Below are 19,391 nucleotides of genomic sequence, written 5' to 3'. Positions count from 1 at the left end.
CTAGAGGGATGATGGAAACATACTTGTTGCTTTATCCAAAGAAACTAAATCCTTTCCATTGACCTTAAGCAAAGGCCTCAAGGGCAGATTTTTTTCCTTGCTTTTGGTCTGTGTGCTCCTAAAATTGGGGAAAAAAAACAACCCCAAAAAACAACCCCACCTCGCACCCTCAGTCTTCCTCCACACAGTATATTTTAGAATTTGCTGTCCTGTTTTTTAATGAAAAAGCACCTGGCACAGCCCTTTGCATAATTTACTGTTGTTTTACATCGGGAAGGGCTCCAGGTGCCTTGCAGTAAATTTCCCAGGCCAGCGTGACTGTTTCCTTCTGACAACTGCTCCACTATGGTCTATATAGGGTTATGCAGCAGAGGGAGGAAACATGACATGGCATCAACCACGGGTAGCATGAAAATTTTGCAATATCTGTGACTGAAACAAAGCATGCCTTTGAGGGCAGCCCTGTTTTCACAAGCATCTGCTCTGGCTGTAACTGCAATGTGCTGGCTGGGCGAAGTTGCTTGGAACAACGAGACCTTCCAGATTCTCTCCAGTGTTTTGCCAGCTTTGGCATTTGAGTGTGGCTGAGCGACATATTCATGCTCTCCAACTGGAAATTGCCTGAATTCCAGTTTTGGTGGAAAGGTGACTTTTGACATTACTGTTTTGTTCTCTCTGGGCAGAGAGCTGCCTGGCACCAGCACAGTTGTGCACATAGCCATACATGTGCAGGGGTGTCCTGTTGTATTCAGCATATAATGCATGTACAGGCACAGATTTAAGCTCTTTTACTGCAGCTGATCTGCTCCCAAAGCTCAAATAGTTTTAACTCAGTTTATGGCTATTCATGTGGATGACATTTTCACACAGGGTAGCATCAGGGATAATAAATGCTGAAGGTTAATGGTGGGTTTTAGACATTTCAAAGACTTCATTCTTAGGACTTTACTGATGAGAGTTTCCAGTCTGAGAGAACTGATCTTAATCTGATTGCAGTTTCTTGCTCTCGAAGCCTAACCTACTTTAGCCAGGCTTTGTAGGAGAGGTATTTATAGAAGCAGTTGCATGTGCTGCTGGAAGCAACGTAAACTGCATTTTGCAAGTTGCAGACGGGCATGTCCGCTGGTGCGGAGAGCATCTGTGCAACTGTGAGCCACCTCCCATTGTTAAATTACTGAAACGTCTTGCTAGCAGTTTGTTCAGTACAAATGTGTTACTTCATAATGTTTTCATGACTGGGGAAGGTAATGACCAGTAACCGTTCCAGAGTCCCGCCTGATCTGGGCTTCTGTATTTTTGTGGAAGCACGCTTGGGGCTGTAGATGAATTATGGATAAATGCTCCAATAAGGTGACTTCCAAAAATCAGCATACTTAGTATGTTCCTGGAGTGCAAAGTTGTCATCTTGGATCTGAATTCTGGCTCTTGGACTGTTCTAAATCACAGGTTTCATTAAAAGGAAATGTAACAGACATACTGAAAATGTTTGTGCTGTTGTTCTTCAAAGCGATTTTCTGTAGATACAGTTTGTAAAAATGTTAACTAAAATTCCAGTGTTCTCCTTCCATTCAGGCTTGCCAACTAAACTGCTGTATGTGCTGAAGTTCTTCATGTTTTGTTTCAAAATTTGAGTATTTTTTTCTTGAAAAAATAGTATGTCTTGAGGGCAATGCTGGAGATTGCGTTACTCACAAGTTAGTGCTGTTTTTGGAGTACTTGAACAAGAGTGCTCCATAAACAAGTCTGGAAAGGAAGGAAATGTAGTTGAAAGAATGCAGGTTGGAAGGGTTTATGGGAAAGGAGCACTGTCCTGGCAGGAGCAGAGACAGCAAGCAGTGAATCCTGGGTGCATTCGGGATGTCAGCATCAGTAACATCAAAGCAGGAATTTTGTTCGCAGACATATCTAACTATTTGCATGGCAGATAGTAGGAGTTCTTGGAAAAACAGAGAGTTCTGTGGGGTTTCTTCTGTGTGGTTTTTTCCCAGCTCAGGTGAGAGTATGCACTAGCTGTGTTTTGGGATGCTCTGGAATAAGTTGGACCTGGATTGCAGTTTTCCATTTTTAAAAAGTTAGCCTCAAACATTCAACCTCCTTCTCAACCAAGTATATCACCCAACCTGCCTGGCCTCCTGACATCCTTTCCTCCTCCTGACATCCTTTCCTCCTCCTGACATCCTTTCCTCCTCCTGACATCCTTTCCTCCTCCTGACATCCTTTCCTCCTCCTGACATCCTTTCCTCCTCCTGACATCCTTTCCTCCTCCTGACATCCTTTCCTCCTCCTGACATCCTTTCCTCCTCCTGACATCCTTTCCTCCTCCTGACATCCTTTCCTCCTCCTGACATCCTTTCCTCCTCCTGACATCCTTTCCTCCTCCTGACATCCTTTCCTCCTCCTGACATCCTTTCCTCCTCCTGACATCCTTTCCTCCTCCTGACATCCTTTCCTCCTCATTTTCTCTCTTTAACTTGTTTTAGTATTACAAAGCGAAGATAAAAAGGCTGCAAAGTTCATTACAATGTCCTTTTTTTCCCTCCCTGCTGGTTTTCTGCCTTTTTTTTTTTTTGCCTGCTGTTTTCTGCCATAACTTTTTTTTTTTTTTTCCCCTGGTTTTACTAGAATAAGGAAATAAAGTGTGGACTAGGCTCCTGGCATATTGCTGCTCTGCAAGCAGCAGAGAGACTCTGGTGTCCAACCAGAGAGAACAGTCACATTCACACTGCGACGGTCACATTCACATCGTGACAACAAGTGGTTGATACCGCAGATTTGAACCAAGCGGAAAGCACTTTGGCAGGGGTCAATTTGTATCCCTGCAAAACAGAAACCTATAAGAAAATCCATTTATCTACTTCTGCTTTGAAAGTCTTACTGCTTGGAAACTGAGCATTTTCATATGTATAACTGGGACATTGTTATCATTGTTATTGATGTGTGGCATGCAGGAATGTAGGGAAATTATAGGAAAAAATAGATTTTTCTCCAACAGGAGGTGACTCAGAGGCTTGTTGAACTTGTACTTGTCCCAGGTGAAGTGAAAATACAGAGTATAACTCTGAAGGAATACTTTGTACTTCATGTTATCTACCAGATAGACATTTCCTCTTGCATGAAGACTGGTTGGCTGTGGTTATGGTAAAGCAGCCTCAAAAAGAGTGATGAGAACGTAATTGCAGAGCCAAGTGCCTGGATTAATCCTGGTGATGGATAGCAGCACATAAATTATGTACAATTATGTACTTAAACTAGCATCTGCTTACCAGTGCAGCAGGAAACAAGTGTGTGTTATGAGTCTGGATGGTTCTGCTGTGGCCATTGTGTAGGTGGTCACCTGTGTGTACTTGGTAAGGCTTCCCAGCTGCTTTTCGCTGGGTCCATTTTGGCTACGATCAATGAAATGCCAAGGGATGTGCATTTGTTGGGTAGGAAAATATCCTCTGCTATCTCAGTGCTACGCAGCAGCCTGGTGCTAAAACAGACTTTTTTTTTTTAAATGGATTTGAACACAGGAATACTGTTGTTTTATGAATGTAATGATTTGAAATAAGTATTACTATCATTTTATGGATGGAAAATGAACATGCAATAAAAAACTGTTTCCGCTCTGAGATAAGTATCTAGAATAGATACGACTGCCGACCGGGCAGTTGGACTTCATGATCTTTGTAGGTCTCTTTCGACTGGACTATTTTATTTATGTAGACTTTCCATTGTTCTGGAAGAATTTGGAGTGACAGTGTCCAAGTAGTAGAGGAAATTTGATTAATAAATGCACTCTATGCGTTGTCTTGCTCAAAGTGAGTCATTTTTGGGGTAGATGTAAGTAATAAAAATAAGATATTCCTCCTGGCTGCAGTGAAGGGTAGGCTTGGAGGCTGATGAGAATTTAGATACCAGGCCACCCAGTTGAGCTTAGGGAGGCACCCTACAGCTCCAATTAAATTCTTTTCAGTGGAATAGAGGATGTGGGATAAATGTGGAAATAATTGTCTTTATAGGAAAAAGTAAGATTAATGAGGCTTGATTTGAGAGATGAAATTTGAAAATGCCAGCATTGTTGAAGGATACCTTGGGCTTATAAATCAATTCATCAAACAAGACAGTTAACGGATATTTTGGGGTCTTTCACTTACGAATGTACAAGCCAAATAAATTTTTTTTAAATTAAATTCTATTTTATTTTTTACAAGGCAAGACAAAATCTGAGGATGCAACAGAAGGGAAAGTACCCCAAAGCAGACCACCTGTCAACGTGAACAGTGATGTTTCTCCATATTCTGATGAACAGGTCTATACTTTTACTTTTGAAAGGAGCATTGCTGTTCATTGCTCACCCTGTTGCAGTGTGTTCAGGATTTTTAAAAACAAGTATTTTATTGTTAGGCCGCAGGACTACAAGGAGACTAGCTCCTACTGAGCAGTCTCATGTGGGTAACATACCCAAGAAAGACACATTGGGAGCATTGAGCTCTGCAGTGCAGCAGGCATCATCCCAGCCAGTTGGGTGCCCAGGCTGGAAATCCTCGCTGTCCCTTTTCTCTGTCATTATTAGTGATGAAAGGCTGCCATTACTACCAGCTGGGGCTTTATGGAAATCTGCAGGTGAATTGTCACATAAAAATGATGATGTATTGTTTATTTTAAGTGGTTGATGCAAAGCCCTGAATAGTTGGTTTCGTGCTGCTGAATTTTGTATGAGTTTCTCGGGTGGCGTTTATTTATAACAAATGAGGTGATGTTCAGAAAATGCAACACATTTGCAGATATTTCCAGATAGATTCTTGTATTGCAGCAAGATCAAAGCTGAATTAATAATTTAGAAGTCAAAGGTATTATAGAGGAAATAGGTGATCATTCCTAAGTGAAAACTACGAACTGGGGAAGGTCAGAGGGATGCTGTAGAGCTCCACGTGCTGTCGGTCTAATCCTACCAGCAGCAGCAACTGCATCATGCAGCAAGACCTCAAGGCAGAGCGTAGCTAGGCGTGCTGTGGTGTGTCACTGGGACGGCAGGCCTTGCAGAGCCTCAGCTGGGTGCAGGTGGGTGTTTGGTGGTCACCGGCTTTCCTGCGTGTTCCAGGCTGCAGGTGTTTGTATTTCTTTTGAGTGGATCCCCAGTTCTGAGCTTTTTGGATTTATCAAGCTGTTTTTAGATGAATGTCACCATCCTTGTAATATTTCAAGCTGAAATTGTTGTAAGGACTTTAACTTTTTTTTTTCTCTTTCTGTTGTCTTAGATAGGTGTTTTTAGTAACTCCCTTTGTGCGAGGTAGAGTAACTACAGAGTGCAGTGGTGCTTGTGCTCAGACCTCGTGCTCTGCAGTGTTTGCTGCTTTTCCCAAAAGGCCTGCAGTATGTTTGGGAATCTGACACCCGCCTTAGGGTGCAGGCAGAAGAAAGGTCTTGGAGGAATTCAGGTATCGGGTCCATTGCTGAAGGCTGGTGCTGCTGGTGATGGGAGGTGGCAGTATCCAACCTGCAGATAGCATGGAGTGGTTCGGGCCTCCACCAGGAAGCGAGAAGCCTGAGGGGTTTGGGGTCAGGATCCTGGGAAGCTGCGGGTGGAGATTAAAGTGGGGCTGCTTAGTACAGAGGAGCATAGGTTTCCTGCAGCCAGATGGGGCAGGAGGGGACCTTTTGCGGCCCGGTGGGAGGGCTGGGAAGGGACATCTCACTTTGTAATCTTTGATCCTGCTGGTGCTTGTGCAGGTCATCTCAACTTTAATAAGAAACACATAGCTGGTGGCTAGAGTGGTGATCAGCAGCCTTCCCCGTGTTTCTGTTTCTCTTTATGTATGTTGTTCCTCATGGTTTCTCAGTTGACTGGAGACCAAGGCTTTCGCCCACCTGGTCACTGCTCTGACAGGCTGAGCTGTACTCCCTGCGCAGAGACCCCCTTGGCAGAAGCAGCACACAGCAGCTCTCTGCCATCCTCGCTGAAGCCTGATCGTGCCTCCTTGCTGTTAGGCTGAGGAGGGTCAGCAGACCAGTCAGTCCTCGTGTAGTTGGGGTATCATGTAAAACACATCCAGTGCTTCCCCTTCCCCTTTTCCGGTGTCATCCATCCTGAATCTGGTAGGCATGCCCAAGCTGTGCCAAGTAAGTCGAGCTCCCTTTGCCACCTAACTGAAGTTGAGCTCAGTGTGAAATCTGTTTAAATGAGTGATTGTGCATGGAGGGAGCTCAGGGCCTGGGTGTGGAGGTGGCCCATGGCTGTTGGTAGTCCTGGCTTGATGCTGACGCTCCAGTTGCAACAGAAGGTCCATGGGACACCTCTGATGGGAGACTGGCTTGGAATGGGATGGGGGAAGGCCATGGGGTGAGAACTGACTCCATTTCTCCATTTCTGTGTCCCTAACACAAACTATGATTTGCTAACGTCATTGTAAAATATGTTTTCAGTTTCTTAAAATGTGTTTGTTTTTTCTGTTTATTTCCAAATGCTCTTACAAAATGGTATTTTGTTGCTCACAAAAAGTTTACTTTCTGTTCGTTGTCTCGCAGGTAAACGCAAAGCGCTGAAGTTAAATTTTGCAAATCCACCTTTCAAGTCCACAGCAAGATTTACTCTAAACACTTCTGGAGTTCCTTTCCAAAATCCACACATGTGAGTATAAAGCCAAAGGCATAAGTAGTGGAACAGCTTTGAAATTATTTAGCCAACAAACAGTGTTATTTTAAATGCAGTTTGAATACTTGAGTTATTTCTAGGTTGTTCAAATCAGTTAGTTTGAATCACTGTAGAAGGAGGTTGTGGGTTTTTTGCCTTTTTTTTTTTCCAGAATTAAAAAAGGTTAAATTTGGGATCTTTCTGTTTTACACTGGAGCTACTGTCTTCCAGAATTAATTAGCTTCAGATAAATTGTAGCCAATAATGCAAGACCTGTTCACTGCCATTTTCCTGTCTCCTTATATACTGCTTATTACTTTTCATTAGAGAGAAATTTGTGTTATTTGTGAAAGACATAACTATGCTATATTCTTTAGCACTAAAATGAACAAAAACTTGAGGAACGTCATTCTACTAACGTGGAGATTCAAGGGAGTTGTACAGTGATTAGCCCTCACTGAATTTTCTAGTCCACTAGCTTCAGTATACTATCTAAAGTTTGAATGCAAGTGTGGCAGAGCTGTTCCTGACACCAGTAAATAATACTAATACATTGCCACAGAAAGTATTAGCTTTGTATCCTCAGATCCACCAATCTAGATTGATGGGTGACGCACCCACAGCCTGTTCGTGTGGCAGAATTCAGCTAGTGTGCAAAGATGTCCCAAAGTTTTCCTCTTCAAGTTCCCTACCAGGTCTTGAGAGTTTTGTCAGTGGCAAGTGACAGAAACTGCACTTGAAACTTCCCTTGCTGCCTGGACCCTTCAGGGTGTCCTTGGTTATAGTGTGCTTCTGCTTTGCTGTGCATGTTGCTGCCTCTTTCCTTCAGCTTGATGCCTTCTGCTTCCTGAGGATATATTCCCTGTGGTCTGTTCCTATTTCTGGTAGCTTCTTTTATGCTGGAGGTTTTTAAGCAAGCTTTTTCTGAGTTAGAAACATGTTTCTGATGAGCTATCACTGGTATTTACAACATTTAAAAAAAAAAAAAAAAGAGTACTTGCAAAGATTCCTCTTACCACACAAGCAACCTTTCCAGGAAGTCCTCCTCTCTCTTCCACTCATTTCTTAAAAAAATAGTGTTCTTTCTGGTTGTAGAACTAGCATTTATATATGCACTTTTTGTGTGCCTTCCTCAATATCATCAAACCCTTGTTAACATTTTTCTGTAGAACCCCATCTTGGACCCTTTCCTCTCTCAAAACTCCCCATGTACATTAAATAAGGAACTTCATCTCAGCTATTGAGTTTATACTATAAGCCATCTGTAGAGCTTTGACTTTCCTGTGTTTATCTCCATGGATCTCTGTCTTGGATTCCCTTGAAGTCACAGTGGTTCCAGTCTAGCACGGAAGAGCTTTCACAGTTAATTGGTGACGTCTTAAGTATCATGTTTGTGCAACAGACTGTCAACATTGTCCATTGAGAAGGCACTACTCAGTCTTCATGGGAGCTGCAGTCCTTGGCAGGGCTGGGATCCTGGGCTGGTTAACAATGTAACTAGTTCTAAGGATATGGAAATGTTTTGGGTTGGATATGATAATTAAAGTGCCAAAAATGATGGTGATGTGTCTGCACTAAAGCTTTCTTGGGAGGCTACAAGCTGTAGTAGTGGTTTCCATTTGAAAGAGATGAATGATGTTGGTTGGATTGCCTTCTCTGTGATGAAGCTGAATAAGCTTGGATACAGCTAATTGATCCTCTCAGCCTTTATGTGGTCTATAGTGGATGTCGTTCTCAAAGGCAACATTCACATCTTCTGGTTGCACGCTTCTCCCAGTGACACAAACGTTTCTCTTGCAGTTGGTGCATTGCGGTGATGTATCTGTGTCTCCTGTCTGCATCTCCAGAGAGAATGGAATGGTTTTCCTTCGTTGTCTAGAAAGGTTTTTAGACTTCAGTTTTGAATTGGATATTCTATCCCAGCTGGCCAAGCTGCATTCTCCATTCAAGATGTGTTTCTGTTCACCGAGTTATTTCTCTCCCAGCCTGATGGAACTCAGTGGCCTTGGGCTCGCTGGTGCCAAGTCCTGAGATGAATGCTGTCTTGATGCTGCTGTGGATTTCCCTGTGTAGACCCTGTTGGTCCAGATAGGTGGATCTGAAGATACAGAGAGGTCAATTTCTTGCATGAAATTTGAGTTTCTCTGACTTGGATCCACCAATCGGGAGGCTGTCCTGTGGCTCCTGTCTCAAGGAGGGCCGAGGTTTCTGCCTCTGCATTTCCTTTCTGAGCTCTGACAGTGAACTGTGGTGAGCAAGAGGAGGCAGCCAGCAGTGACCTGCAGATGCACTGAGATGTAAATTGCTATTAGCTATTACCTATTGCCGTATTATTGCTAATTATTATTATTGCCTATTAGCTGTATTTTGCTTGATTAACAGGTTTTGTACAGGGAACTGATCAGGCTGGATTGGTGGATATACAGGTAGGAGTGTGGCTTCCTACTACGCAAGCAGAGAGCAAAGTAGGCAGGTGGGGTTCTTCATACCCATGTGGTGTGTTAGGGGGAAGGAAACCTTCTTGTAAGCTGCATCTCCCAAGCAAAGAAACCACTGCTGCCAAGGGAATGCATGTTGTGCCAGGGTATAGATTGTAGCTGGGCTCCTCATTAGTGCCCGGGGCTTTGTACTCTGGTGAAACGTGTATGGCCATTGCTTATCCCATAAAGGTGCAAATTCAACCTTCTTTTTAGGGCTTGCTTCTTGATTTGAAAGGTCTCAGGAGTGTTGAGGAAAAACAAAGGGGGGGCAGTGTGGAGGAAATAATTTTGGGAATCACACTAACCAGGGATAGAGGTTCCTGCTCTTGTAAGCAGGGGTGATGTGATGTGCACACGCTGTTTTGAAGGGAGCTGAAGCCTGGTGCTTGGCTGGGTTTCCACGGGAAGGTTTCCTTGGTGAGCTGTGCGTGATCTCAGCTTCTTCTCACTTGGTGTTGTTGGCACATTATCTGGAGGAACAATTTCAGAGGCCCTGAAATCCCAATTGCAAGACGTGATGTTGTTAATCACTGACTGATGCTTCCCGTGTCTTTACATCCCAAGGCGCAGAGCACCCATGACAACCCAGTGAGTGCCCACCTGCTAGGAGGATGCTCCTAGAGCTTCACTGCTCTCAGGAGTAGGGGCTTTTTGCAAATGTACAGTTTGTGCCCTGGAATACTGTTTGCAGGAAGAGAGATCCTAGATGATGTAATCTGAAAGGAGAAACTTGGGACATGGGTTCCCAAATTTTCTTTCTGATGCCACCTTGTTGTTTCTTTCCCACCTGCAGCATTGTTGAGCCATGTCTTGCAGTTTGGTTCTCAGGTTGGGGCTGCACCCCGTGCCCCAGGACACACCGTAAGGCAGCGTGCTGTCGTGGGCCTGCAGGGAGTGAAGGAGCTGGGTGCCAGGGCTGGACTTGGAGCAGCACTGAGGAAGGCCAGACTGCGTGGGGAAAGGTGGGAAGGCTGTATGTATATAGAGTGGGTGCAGTCGGTGGGAGGTTGGGACCTCAGAGCTTTGCTTTGGCTGGTGTTTCTGTGATGGCCTTGGAGCTGAAAGATGCTGGGGACTTTCCTTCTCCATCCTTGCACATCCCATGGCACCTCAAGCCCCTACCCAGGACACCTCCTGTCTTCTTCCTTCCCACTATGTCCACTGCCAGGTGTGCTGGGGTGTCTTGAAGGACATCTTTGTCACAGATGACCAGGATACCAAGCAAGGATGCGGCCAACGGAGCACAGGCTACAGCTGCTCAAATTGGAGTCAGTGGCAAAATTGCCCACATCTCAAGTGGTGCTTGGGTTTTTCCCTAAATGTTTTCTGAATTAGTATTTGTGTTGAAATCAAGAGGCTTTGAAGTGACCTTTAAATAGGAGACTGACTCAGGGGGGCTTTGGATGAGGTTAGAAATTGGAGGTGCATTTCTAGTTGCTGGAAGTGGGGGCTGTGGCTCCCTGAAATCTCCCTTCCTGGTGATGCCAAGGGCTGTGGTGCCTTGTTGCAGTTGAAAGGTCCTGTGAATGGCTTTCTTGCACAGGTCTGGCGGGGCAGGTGAGCAGAGCCTTAGGATGAAATGTTCACAGCAGGACCAAGGCCAGAGGGTTTGGAAGGAAGATGAACTCTAGTTCTGTGACTGATGGAGCGTGAAGCTATAGAGAATGTGCATGCTGTGTAGTCCAGCTGTGACTGCTAACACCAAATTTACTTCCTAAGTACAGAGAGTGGTGTTTTTTTCTTGTTGTGGTATGCTGCCCAGCCTGTCTGTAGAGTATCTAGCGCAGTGATATACATACTTTTGCACGAGCTATATGCAGTAAAGGAAGAATAGAGCCTAAATTGCAGAGCTTCGTTTGAAAAATAAAGCCTTTTAGAATTATTAGTGTAAAAATAAAACCTGTATTTTTGCACATTACTTTTACCATGGTTATGCCTGTTCAGCATGATTCTTCAGTTAAACCGTCTTTGGAGGGTAAAATTCTTACTTGAAGGGTTGTAAATACTTTACTGACAGCTGAAGCCCCAGGCCAAGGAGGTGTATGCAGTGGGTCCCTTCTGGCTGCAGTCAGGAGGGCTGTGTGTGATTGCTGTGCCGTGCAGGCTGGGTAGCTGCCGCTTGAGACCCCAGTTCTCCTTAGTTCAGCCTGTGTTTCTGACTTACACCAGACTAACAATCACTGGCTTTGTTTGGCCCAAAGCAGACAGACAGAGGCCAGAGGGCACAAGCTGTCATTAGGGTGAGCACTTCAACTTCCAACCCACTGTTTCCCAATTGCTACTTTCAGCAGACTGAAAAACATCTCACCTTTTACCTCATCTGCTCTGTGTCCAAACAGGATTTAGGTCACAAGCAAAATGAGCTTAAATAATTATCTAGATGTAAGTTCTGTGGAGCTACTTGTGACTGGTGGCCTTTGCTGAAAGGAGTTGCGCGGGGCAGTGTGATGTGGCTGGAGAGCTGTGTGCAGGTGGTTTGCTGGCAGCTGGCCCTCGCTGATGGCCATTGAACCGAGTTGTTCAGTTGGCTGTAGGTGAACTTACCAGCTTTCTGGAAAGTGTTGCATTCTTCTGGTGCACTCAGTCTGGACTTCAGACTACAGATTTTAGACGCACCTGCTAGTAAATGAGCATCTAAAAAAGAATTTGTTTGACATCTGGTTTTGCTTGTTGAGCGTCCTGTCTGCTGGCTGGGAAGTTTGCTGACTTTCAAAGGTGTCAGCTCTTCAGAATTTCAACACAGAGCATTGCAATCTCATCTGGAAAGGTGACAAGATGAAACGATCTCTTCTAATGCTCACAAGCCCAGCTTCTGAACCATCTGTTGGCCTGTTGGACTCAACAGCCTGACTTGGCTATGGTATCACATGTGGGTGTCTTTATGGGTACATCGTGACTTAAACTTCCAGAGGTGCCCTGTGGACCTTCTTCCCCTTATGACTCCTGGGCAAGTCACATGTCCTTTCCAGATTGATGCCCCAAGAGCGTGTTGGCAGATGTTTGATTAAGACTTTCGAGGTTGGACTCTTCAAAAGCAAATTGAGGTCCAGTTGCATTTCAGACTCTGCTGCTTCCTTTGTTTCCATATAGTTTAAGGACTGTCATTATTCCTGGCAAGAATTTTTCTGGCTGTCCCGAAGTCTCTCTCAAGTGTCTCCTTCTCTTTTAATCTTCTCTTACACTTTCCAAACCTTTCTGGCATGTGGTTTCAGGATCTGTAGGTGTGTAGTCTACAGTTGGCTGAGTTCCTTAGGAAATGAGCTCTGAGAATTTCTACCGTTTGTCTGAAAAATATTAAAAAACAAAGTGGAACATCCTATATTGGATGTTCCCGATTTCTTGTGTGAAATTCCTTGGAAATAGTTATTTGCTCTGCACCTCTAACAGTTATTTCATGTCTTTATTATTACTAATTTCTGATACCCTTCTGCTGCATGATACCTTCCCATTGCAGGGTAGGACTCCTTAGACACAGGTTTCAGTATAAAAGATACAAGTTTAGAATTTGATTTTTCTTTTTCTTTTTTTTCTCCTGTGACTGTTTTGCAGTGTTTCCTGGAAGTTGTAGTATTTGAATATAATCACTGGGAAACTAGCTTGTATTTTCAAGTAACCACAAGTAAGATGGAAACCTTCAAGGACCCAGCAAATTCTTTCAAATGTTAGTCTGAGTCCACAAACAAACAGGTTTTCTCTTTTAATACAGACCTCACTGTAGTTTGAGTGCTAGAGCAATGGCTTTTACACATCATCTTTTTCTCAGGAGCTTTTTGTGGCAAACTGATTAATTTTGTTTATATTTAACACTCCTGTTTCTTACAAAGTTTACAAATTTGTTTGGCCTAGATGGGAGAGGTGACAAGGTTTTGTAGAACATCCCTGTTTGGTATCAGACTTCGAGTAGATCACCTATTCAGGAAAGGTGCAGCCAAAGTTAGTGTGAGGTTTTGATTGTGCATACATTCTACCTTAAGGTCTCTTTTTTTCTCACCTTCTAAGTTTTGTTATTTCTCTAATGTGCTAATCCTGCAGAGGAGCTTTTTGGTGTTTGATGTTTATTAAATTAATTTTTTTAGCAACTTCAATATCCCATAGTCCCTGGTAGGACTGTTTTCCTCTTTCTGCAAGGGTTTTGTATCTCAGCCGTCTGCTTCTGACTTTGGGCCTTTGATGTCTGGCACCAAAATTTGGAGCTTGTGTATCTCCATTATGCTAATTCACATTGACTTTCAAAATTGCTGAGCATCTGTAGCTTCCTGACATGTTTTTGGGACCTGGGCTCCTCAGAACATCTGGAAACCTAATCACCTACGTTTAGGTAGTCAAATCAAATACAACCTTATCTGGCTCCTGTTACCATAGCATCTGAGCGCTTCACACATGTTCACTGATCTGGCTTCGCAAACCTAAATTGTTGCACAAAATCCAGTGTTCCCCATTTTGTAGACAGGAAGCTGGAGCCTGATGTGATTTGGGAGAGGTAAAGGCTACAAGAAGCTTGTGCCGGGGTAGGGAGTTCAGCAAGGATCACCTGATAACGTGTGATTCAGAGTGTAAGTATATATTACCTGTCTCGCTACCGGCATGGTTAGAAGCTGCTGTCCTGGCTCTTGCGTGCAGATAGCAGTAGCCAGAGCTACTCCATTTGAGAGCAGGATTTCAACTTCGCAGCTTTGCTCTCCGCATGCCATACGTTGTAAAACTGATGCCGTTTCTGGTGTCCGTGTGGACGTCTGTCTCTTCTGCGGTGCGGAAGAGTGATTGAGAAGTTAGGAGGCTGTAAGAAGATGGTGACAGTGGCAGTCACTTTCCAGAGTACCAAGACGTGGCCACTGCTGCCCACATGTGCCCAGCACAGATATCTGACACGCTGCCTCCTTCAGCCTGTTTTCATCTGCAGCATGGATGAGGGAAGGTGGGAAGAGGGACAGAGCCTGAGCTGCCATCTTCTGCTGCCTGTGAAGGTGTTGTTGATATCCTCTGCAGTTTTCCTGCTCCAGGGACACCTAGGTGGTATCTAAGGAGATTCTGTGAAGACCAGCAATTTCAATTTGATTATCATATATTTTTTCTGAGTTGAATGGTATTTCTTACATTTGCTGTGCGGAAGAAGGTAAAGTGTTGTGATCTGATGGAAGTTGAAAGCTGTCAGGTAGAAAGCAGTGAGGTAGAAACGCTCCTATTCAAACAGAACTCAACTTTATTTGCCATCAAACCTGCATTTAGTGTGGCTGAATGTTGCTCTATATAGAGGCTGTACAGAAGAGCAAAGCTGAGTGATGTCTCCCAAGGATATAAATACCCAGTAGACTTTCTTTCTAGTGCCTGCCTTTCAATGAGATGTACTGCCTACCCTTTATTTAGTAACACAGCTCCCTGGGTGACCTGTGAGTGGCCAGATCCCTTCCTGACATTCCTTAGGAATCGTCATCCTCTGCTCCATCTGCTTATGGCAAAAGCCAGGTGCTTGCAACATGCTCAGGACCGAACTCCAGCTCTAGAGGTATCCATTACTCTCTGGAGCCCAGAGAAGAGCTAGGATATGACCATGTTTCTTGTTTAGTCAGCTTGGTTTATAAAACCTGAGTATATGGTGAATGCTCTAGTAGTTAGTTTGCGTGGTCAAATGAGGAAGATATTTTGAGAAATGTCTGTTGTCCTGACCATTGGAGAGTTAGCAATTTTCCCCCTAATATTTATGCCCTTGGAAGTACAGTATCTTTACTACATTTGACATGAGGGACAATGCCGCTATTCAAAAGCAGTTCAAGGTTTCAGAAGTACTGAGTGTTTGTTGTGGTTTAAGGATTTTGGTTTTATTTACCTCTGCTGTTTGTATCCCAGTCATTCAAAGAATGTGCTAGGTCTGGCTGGGGCAGCAGCTGTAGCATTGGTGTCAGTAGACCTCTGGGACTCCCGAGTTACAGCACTCTTCACATGTCAGGAGGAATGCATCTGGTCCTGCCATGCCTGAATAATTCACAAAAAGATGTAACAACTACAGTGCTTATTTAAGCAAAGTGAAAGTAGGACAAATAGTTTCAGAACTGGTATTGGCTCTTCTGTTCCCTTCTTACTACTGTGACAGTAGAAGCATTTTTTCTCCTTTTCCTTTCTTTATTTCTAGGATCTGCACTCCCTAGAAGCAGTGCACGTGTTTATATGCAAACAGGTTGTAAAAGTGTGGTGTTTAGAGACTTAAAAAAGCATTCAGCATCCCCACGCACCCTAAACTTTTCTGTAAGGTTATACAGAACATGGGAGCTTCTGGTTAAAAATCTCCTATGGCACCTGTGTGTTGCGTGCCCTGTGCCCCAGGGCGTACCTGGGATCTGTTGAGATGTGCACCTTGCTGCCATACTGCGTAAGGTCAGAGGCATCTCCATATCTGAATTCACCAGTTTGTAAGGCATGCTCTGAAAACATTTAAGACGGTACCAATTTCAGTTAAAATTTAGCCAGGGATCAGGAGATGCTGTTACTCGTCTTATATAACAGCTCAGAGGCTGGAGTACCTTCTTGACATTTATCTTTTAGTTTTTCTTCTTGACCCATGAATCAGGTTTCTCAGTTGTGGATCAGTCCAAGTTGAATAGGGGCAAAGAGTTGTCCCATTCTGTGTGTCTCACAGATGGGTCTCCTGGATGTGGACCAAGTCCCGAGGCTGAAGAGAGCCTAGATTCCTATGTTCTTGGACAGATACAGTAACTGTGAGCTTAACATGAGAAATTTGCTGCTGTTTGGAGAGAAAATGTGATAGAGCAGTCTGGGCTCCTGTGCACAGTTGATACCTTGATGCAGAGGAAATAATTTCAAATGATGTATTGTAACTCCATATGTGCAATCCATTGAGGCTTTGACAGAAGCTCAGGTGAGAGAAAACCTCAGATGCACCCTGCTTTGCACTGTTTCCTGTGGATTGGCTCACACGCCCCAGCATTCAGCCTGACGATTCCTCTGAATCCCAGCTCTGCAGGTCTGTGTCTCCTGCCTCAGTGTACAGAAGCACACAGGTGTCCATCTCAGTGCTGTGATGCCGTTCCTGAAGCACACTGCTACTCATCCAGTGTTGCACTGCTGCACATCAGTGTCTAGTTACCTTTCTTTCATGCATGTAAAATGCGTGAACACATATATGTATCTCCCCCTATTTTGTGTCGACCCTTGTTTGGATAAATACTTTATTCCAGTAATCGTTTACAAGTAGCAAAATTGGTCATTGCTTACACACTGATATGAGTTTAATGCCTGTGTATGAGTAGTCTCCACTGTATCATACTGATGGTGTGTCTACTCTAAGTGATTGTCACTGTTGGATTCAATACAAGTTTATCCATCACAGGCATTTTTTTGCTGGTTTGTGTGACAGAGACCAATGTCAGACAGGATTTTATATACAAACTGTCAGTATTCATGTTTGTGATTTAAGTTGGACTTGAAACCTATGTTTCCAGATGTGGACCTTGCAAAGCACATCCCTGCAAGAAACCCCAAATAAACAGCTAATGTTGCAAGCTGTAGAAAGAAACTTTGTTCTATGCCATTCTACGTACCAAGGATCACACTACATTTCAGCAGAGCAAGATCTGTGTACCTCATTTCTTTGGACATTACTCACCACTTTGTAGTAAACTATCTTGCAGTTTTCCCTGGCTACTGAGAAGTGAGCTAAGTACTCTGATCTGTGGATTCAAACTGAAGGAATCAGTCATCCCTGTTGTCTTACCTGAACATTAAGAAATGGAGAATGAAGAGAGGAGAGTGCAGATTTAGAGACTGCTTTGGCCTCGCAAATCATCATCAACAACATCTATTTTGATCATCTGTATATATGAGTGACTTTCAGTACATACTGTGGAGGCCATCTAGAATGAATGAAGAGGATGCTCCCAAGGAAATCAGCTGCATAGAACTCACGTAGCGGCCTTTGCTGGAATTGAGTGGATGGGGTGGAGGGGGCCGTTGGCCTGCAGGGCTGAACTGGTTTTGCCATTCTACTTGTTTGAGGAGCTGACTTCTGAAGAGGACTAACTGAGCTCATGACATATCCCAGTGAAAGCTACAGACATCTTTTTTTGAGGTTCAGATGGATGTTCTTGCCTCTGAGTGGGAGGGCTTCTCAGTTTTGGGAAACTTCTGAAAGCCTTCCTACCGTGGACTATGGTGACCACAAACCATGGGCTCTTTTAGAGCCTGTCTTAATTCTCTCCTTTGTGGAATATGTTTGGAGTAAATCTGGATGGCAGTTGCTCCTTTGTACCCCATGTAACTGATGACTTTGCAGACACAAGTGTACATCAGCTGAAAGCGATTGTTTTAAATACAACTTGCTCAAGCAGTGTGAAGGTGGTTGTCCTCTCTGAGGAGTGCGGGCGGGTGGGGGTGTTCTCTTTAATCCACTTGGATTTACTTTGTCTCTCTGATATGCTAGGTGGATATTACATACCACTGAGAGATGGGGAGGGTGATTCTGTGGGGCCATTGGCCAAACTCAAGGCGAGCATCCTTAGAAAGCTTACAGAAATTAGCCTCTTAGCTCCTGAGAGTCAGTGGAGAAAACTGAGCCCCGCACATCCATTTCTGGGGAGGACAGAATTTAAAATGCCACGTTACTATCAGATTGTGGAGCATAGGACCTTTGACGGACATTTGCTCTCACTGGCCTGTAGGAGTCTTACCTCTTAAATGAGGGGCACTTTGAAAAATGCAGATCACATTTGCTCCATTTAGTCTTACCAAGAGCTCTCTTTTGGTCACTGAACTTGTCAGATGCATCTCACTGAAAAAGAAATCTTTGTCTTGCAGTTAGGTGATTCTTTGCCTCCTGTCTGTCCTTGTCTGCCACAGAAGAAAAAATACTGCCAGGTACATTTTTCTGGAGTTGCACTGAATTTCAGGTTAAGGCATGCTTTTCTGCCCAAATTTTTCTATCCCAAATAGAAAATAAATCCTGAAGCAGAAATTGTAGAGCTTTTAGCTTTCCTGGACTAGGGTTCGAATTTTATAATGTGTGGAAGTTTAATTTAGTAAAACTGCTTGCTTAGAGTATTTAAAACAAAAAGTTTTCACATGGTTGAATTAACAAAGTGCTCGTTATCTAGCGCTGTCAACTGTTTCCAACAAGGAGCTGGACAAAATCATAAGTACAATTTGCTGACCATTTGTAGATAGCTGCATTGGTCATTTGTATGAGAACTTGAATGCTTGTTCTCCTCCACTAAGTGCTTGTCAGGAGCCTGTCTTCTCTAACCATACTGAGATACCGGGTCCTTGTGTCGGGCAGCGAGATACCGGCAACTGGAGAGGCTCAGAGATACAGAACCCGATTTTTGTTCTTAGACAATGTCATAATACAGAGTGGTAATTAACCTTGGGTTTATTGTCAGCTATGCACCTCTTAAAAAGAAAGGATGTCGTTGTTCAAGCCATGCAAATTTGTTCATTAAGCGATGTGATAAGATGAATGACAAGCCCATCTGGGAGTGACCACCAGTCCTAGATTGGTGGATCCGGGATGGAATATAGATTTTTAAAAAGATAATTTTTTTAGTAAGTTCTGCTTTAGAGACCACAAGAAAAACAGTGCAGTGTTGGCCCATGTGCCTTAGTGACAGACCGTTGCCTCAATATGTAGATATCTGGTTAGTAAATTAAATGCAATGATTCATGTTTTTGATTACAGTAATATTACATTTGGAAATAGAAATTGACATTGCTGTAAGAAAACAGGTTGCTTACAATTTAATGTGTTAAAATACTGTTTGAATCATCAGATACCTACACCGTCTCATTGTTCCCAGTGAGAGGAGATTTAGGGGAAAACTAGAAGAAAAATATATAGCTAACTGATTTTGTATGCTAACCACTCCGTAGGTAGCATGACTAGTTGAGTATTGTGTTATATGTTGTTGTGTCATGTGATAACAGCACCATGTTTTCCTGTCATTTTCACAACTTTTCCTGGCTGAAGTGATATACAAGCAACACTGGGTAGTAATCACATTGTCCCGTTCAGTTTCAAAAGGAGAGAAGCGGACCTCATCCAGAAACTTTCCAGCAGGCTACAGTAAGCTTAACTGTCTGTTAGCCATTGTCAAATATTTTTCATACCTGCAAAAATGGCATCTATTAAAGTAATGGGAATTGTCTCAGAAATAGTGTCATTCCATGAATAATACTTGTGTAATGCTAATTAATGATATTGCATCTCAGTATCATTTTACAAACTACTTAAGAAATATATTCAGATTCCTTTGATTCTTACTGATGTGCTTGTGTCTCTGTTTCCTGTTCTTTCA

The 19,391-nt window shown here is 43.5% G+C and overlaps 1 protein-coding gene across 6 annotated transcripts in view; it reads left to right on the top strand.

Moving 5' to 3' along the window:
* The window catches only part of MAP2K4 (mitogen-activated protein kinase kinase 4), a 94,562-nt gene that overhangs the window by 26,471 nt on the left and 48,700 nt on the right, over window positions 1-19,391 (top strand). For 2 of the 6 annotated variants that reach the window (XM_080560551.1, XM_080560552.1), the window contains 2 exons: window positions 6,508-6,610; window positions 19,064-19,159. In XM_080560551.1, the coding sequence (XP_080416677.1) occupies window positions 6,508-6,610; window positions 19,064-19,159 (199 nt within the window). The remainder of the gene's footprint in view (window positions 1-6,507; window positions 6,611-19,063; window positions 19,160-19,391) is intronic. The other 4 variants (XM_080560553.1, XM_080560554.1, XM_080560555.1 and 1 more) reach the window with 2 other exon arrangements.

This window comes from Anser brachyrhynchus, assembly GCF_964034855.1.
Source record: "Anser brachyrhynchus genome assembly, chromosome: 18".
Classification (NCBI taxonomy): Eukaryota; Metazoa; Chordata; class Aves; order Anseriformes; family Anatidae; genus Anser; species Anser brachyrhynchus.
Note: the sequence above shows the minus strand (reverse complement) of the source record. Positions and strands in the feature narration are given on the sequence as shown.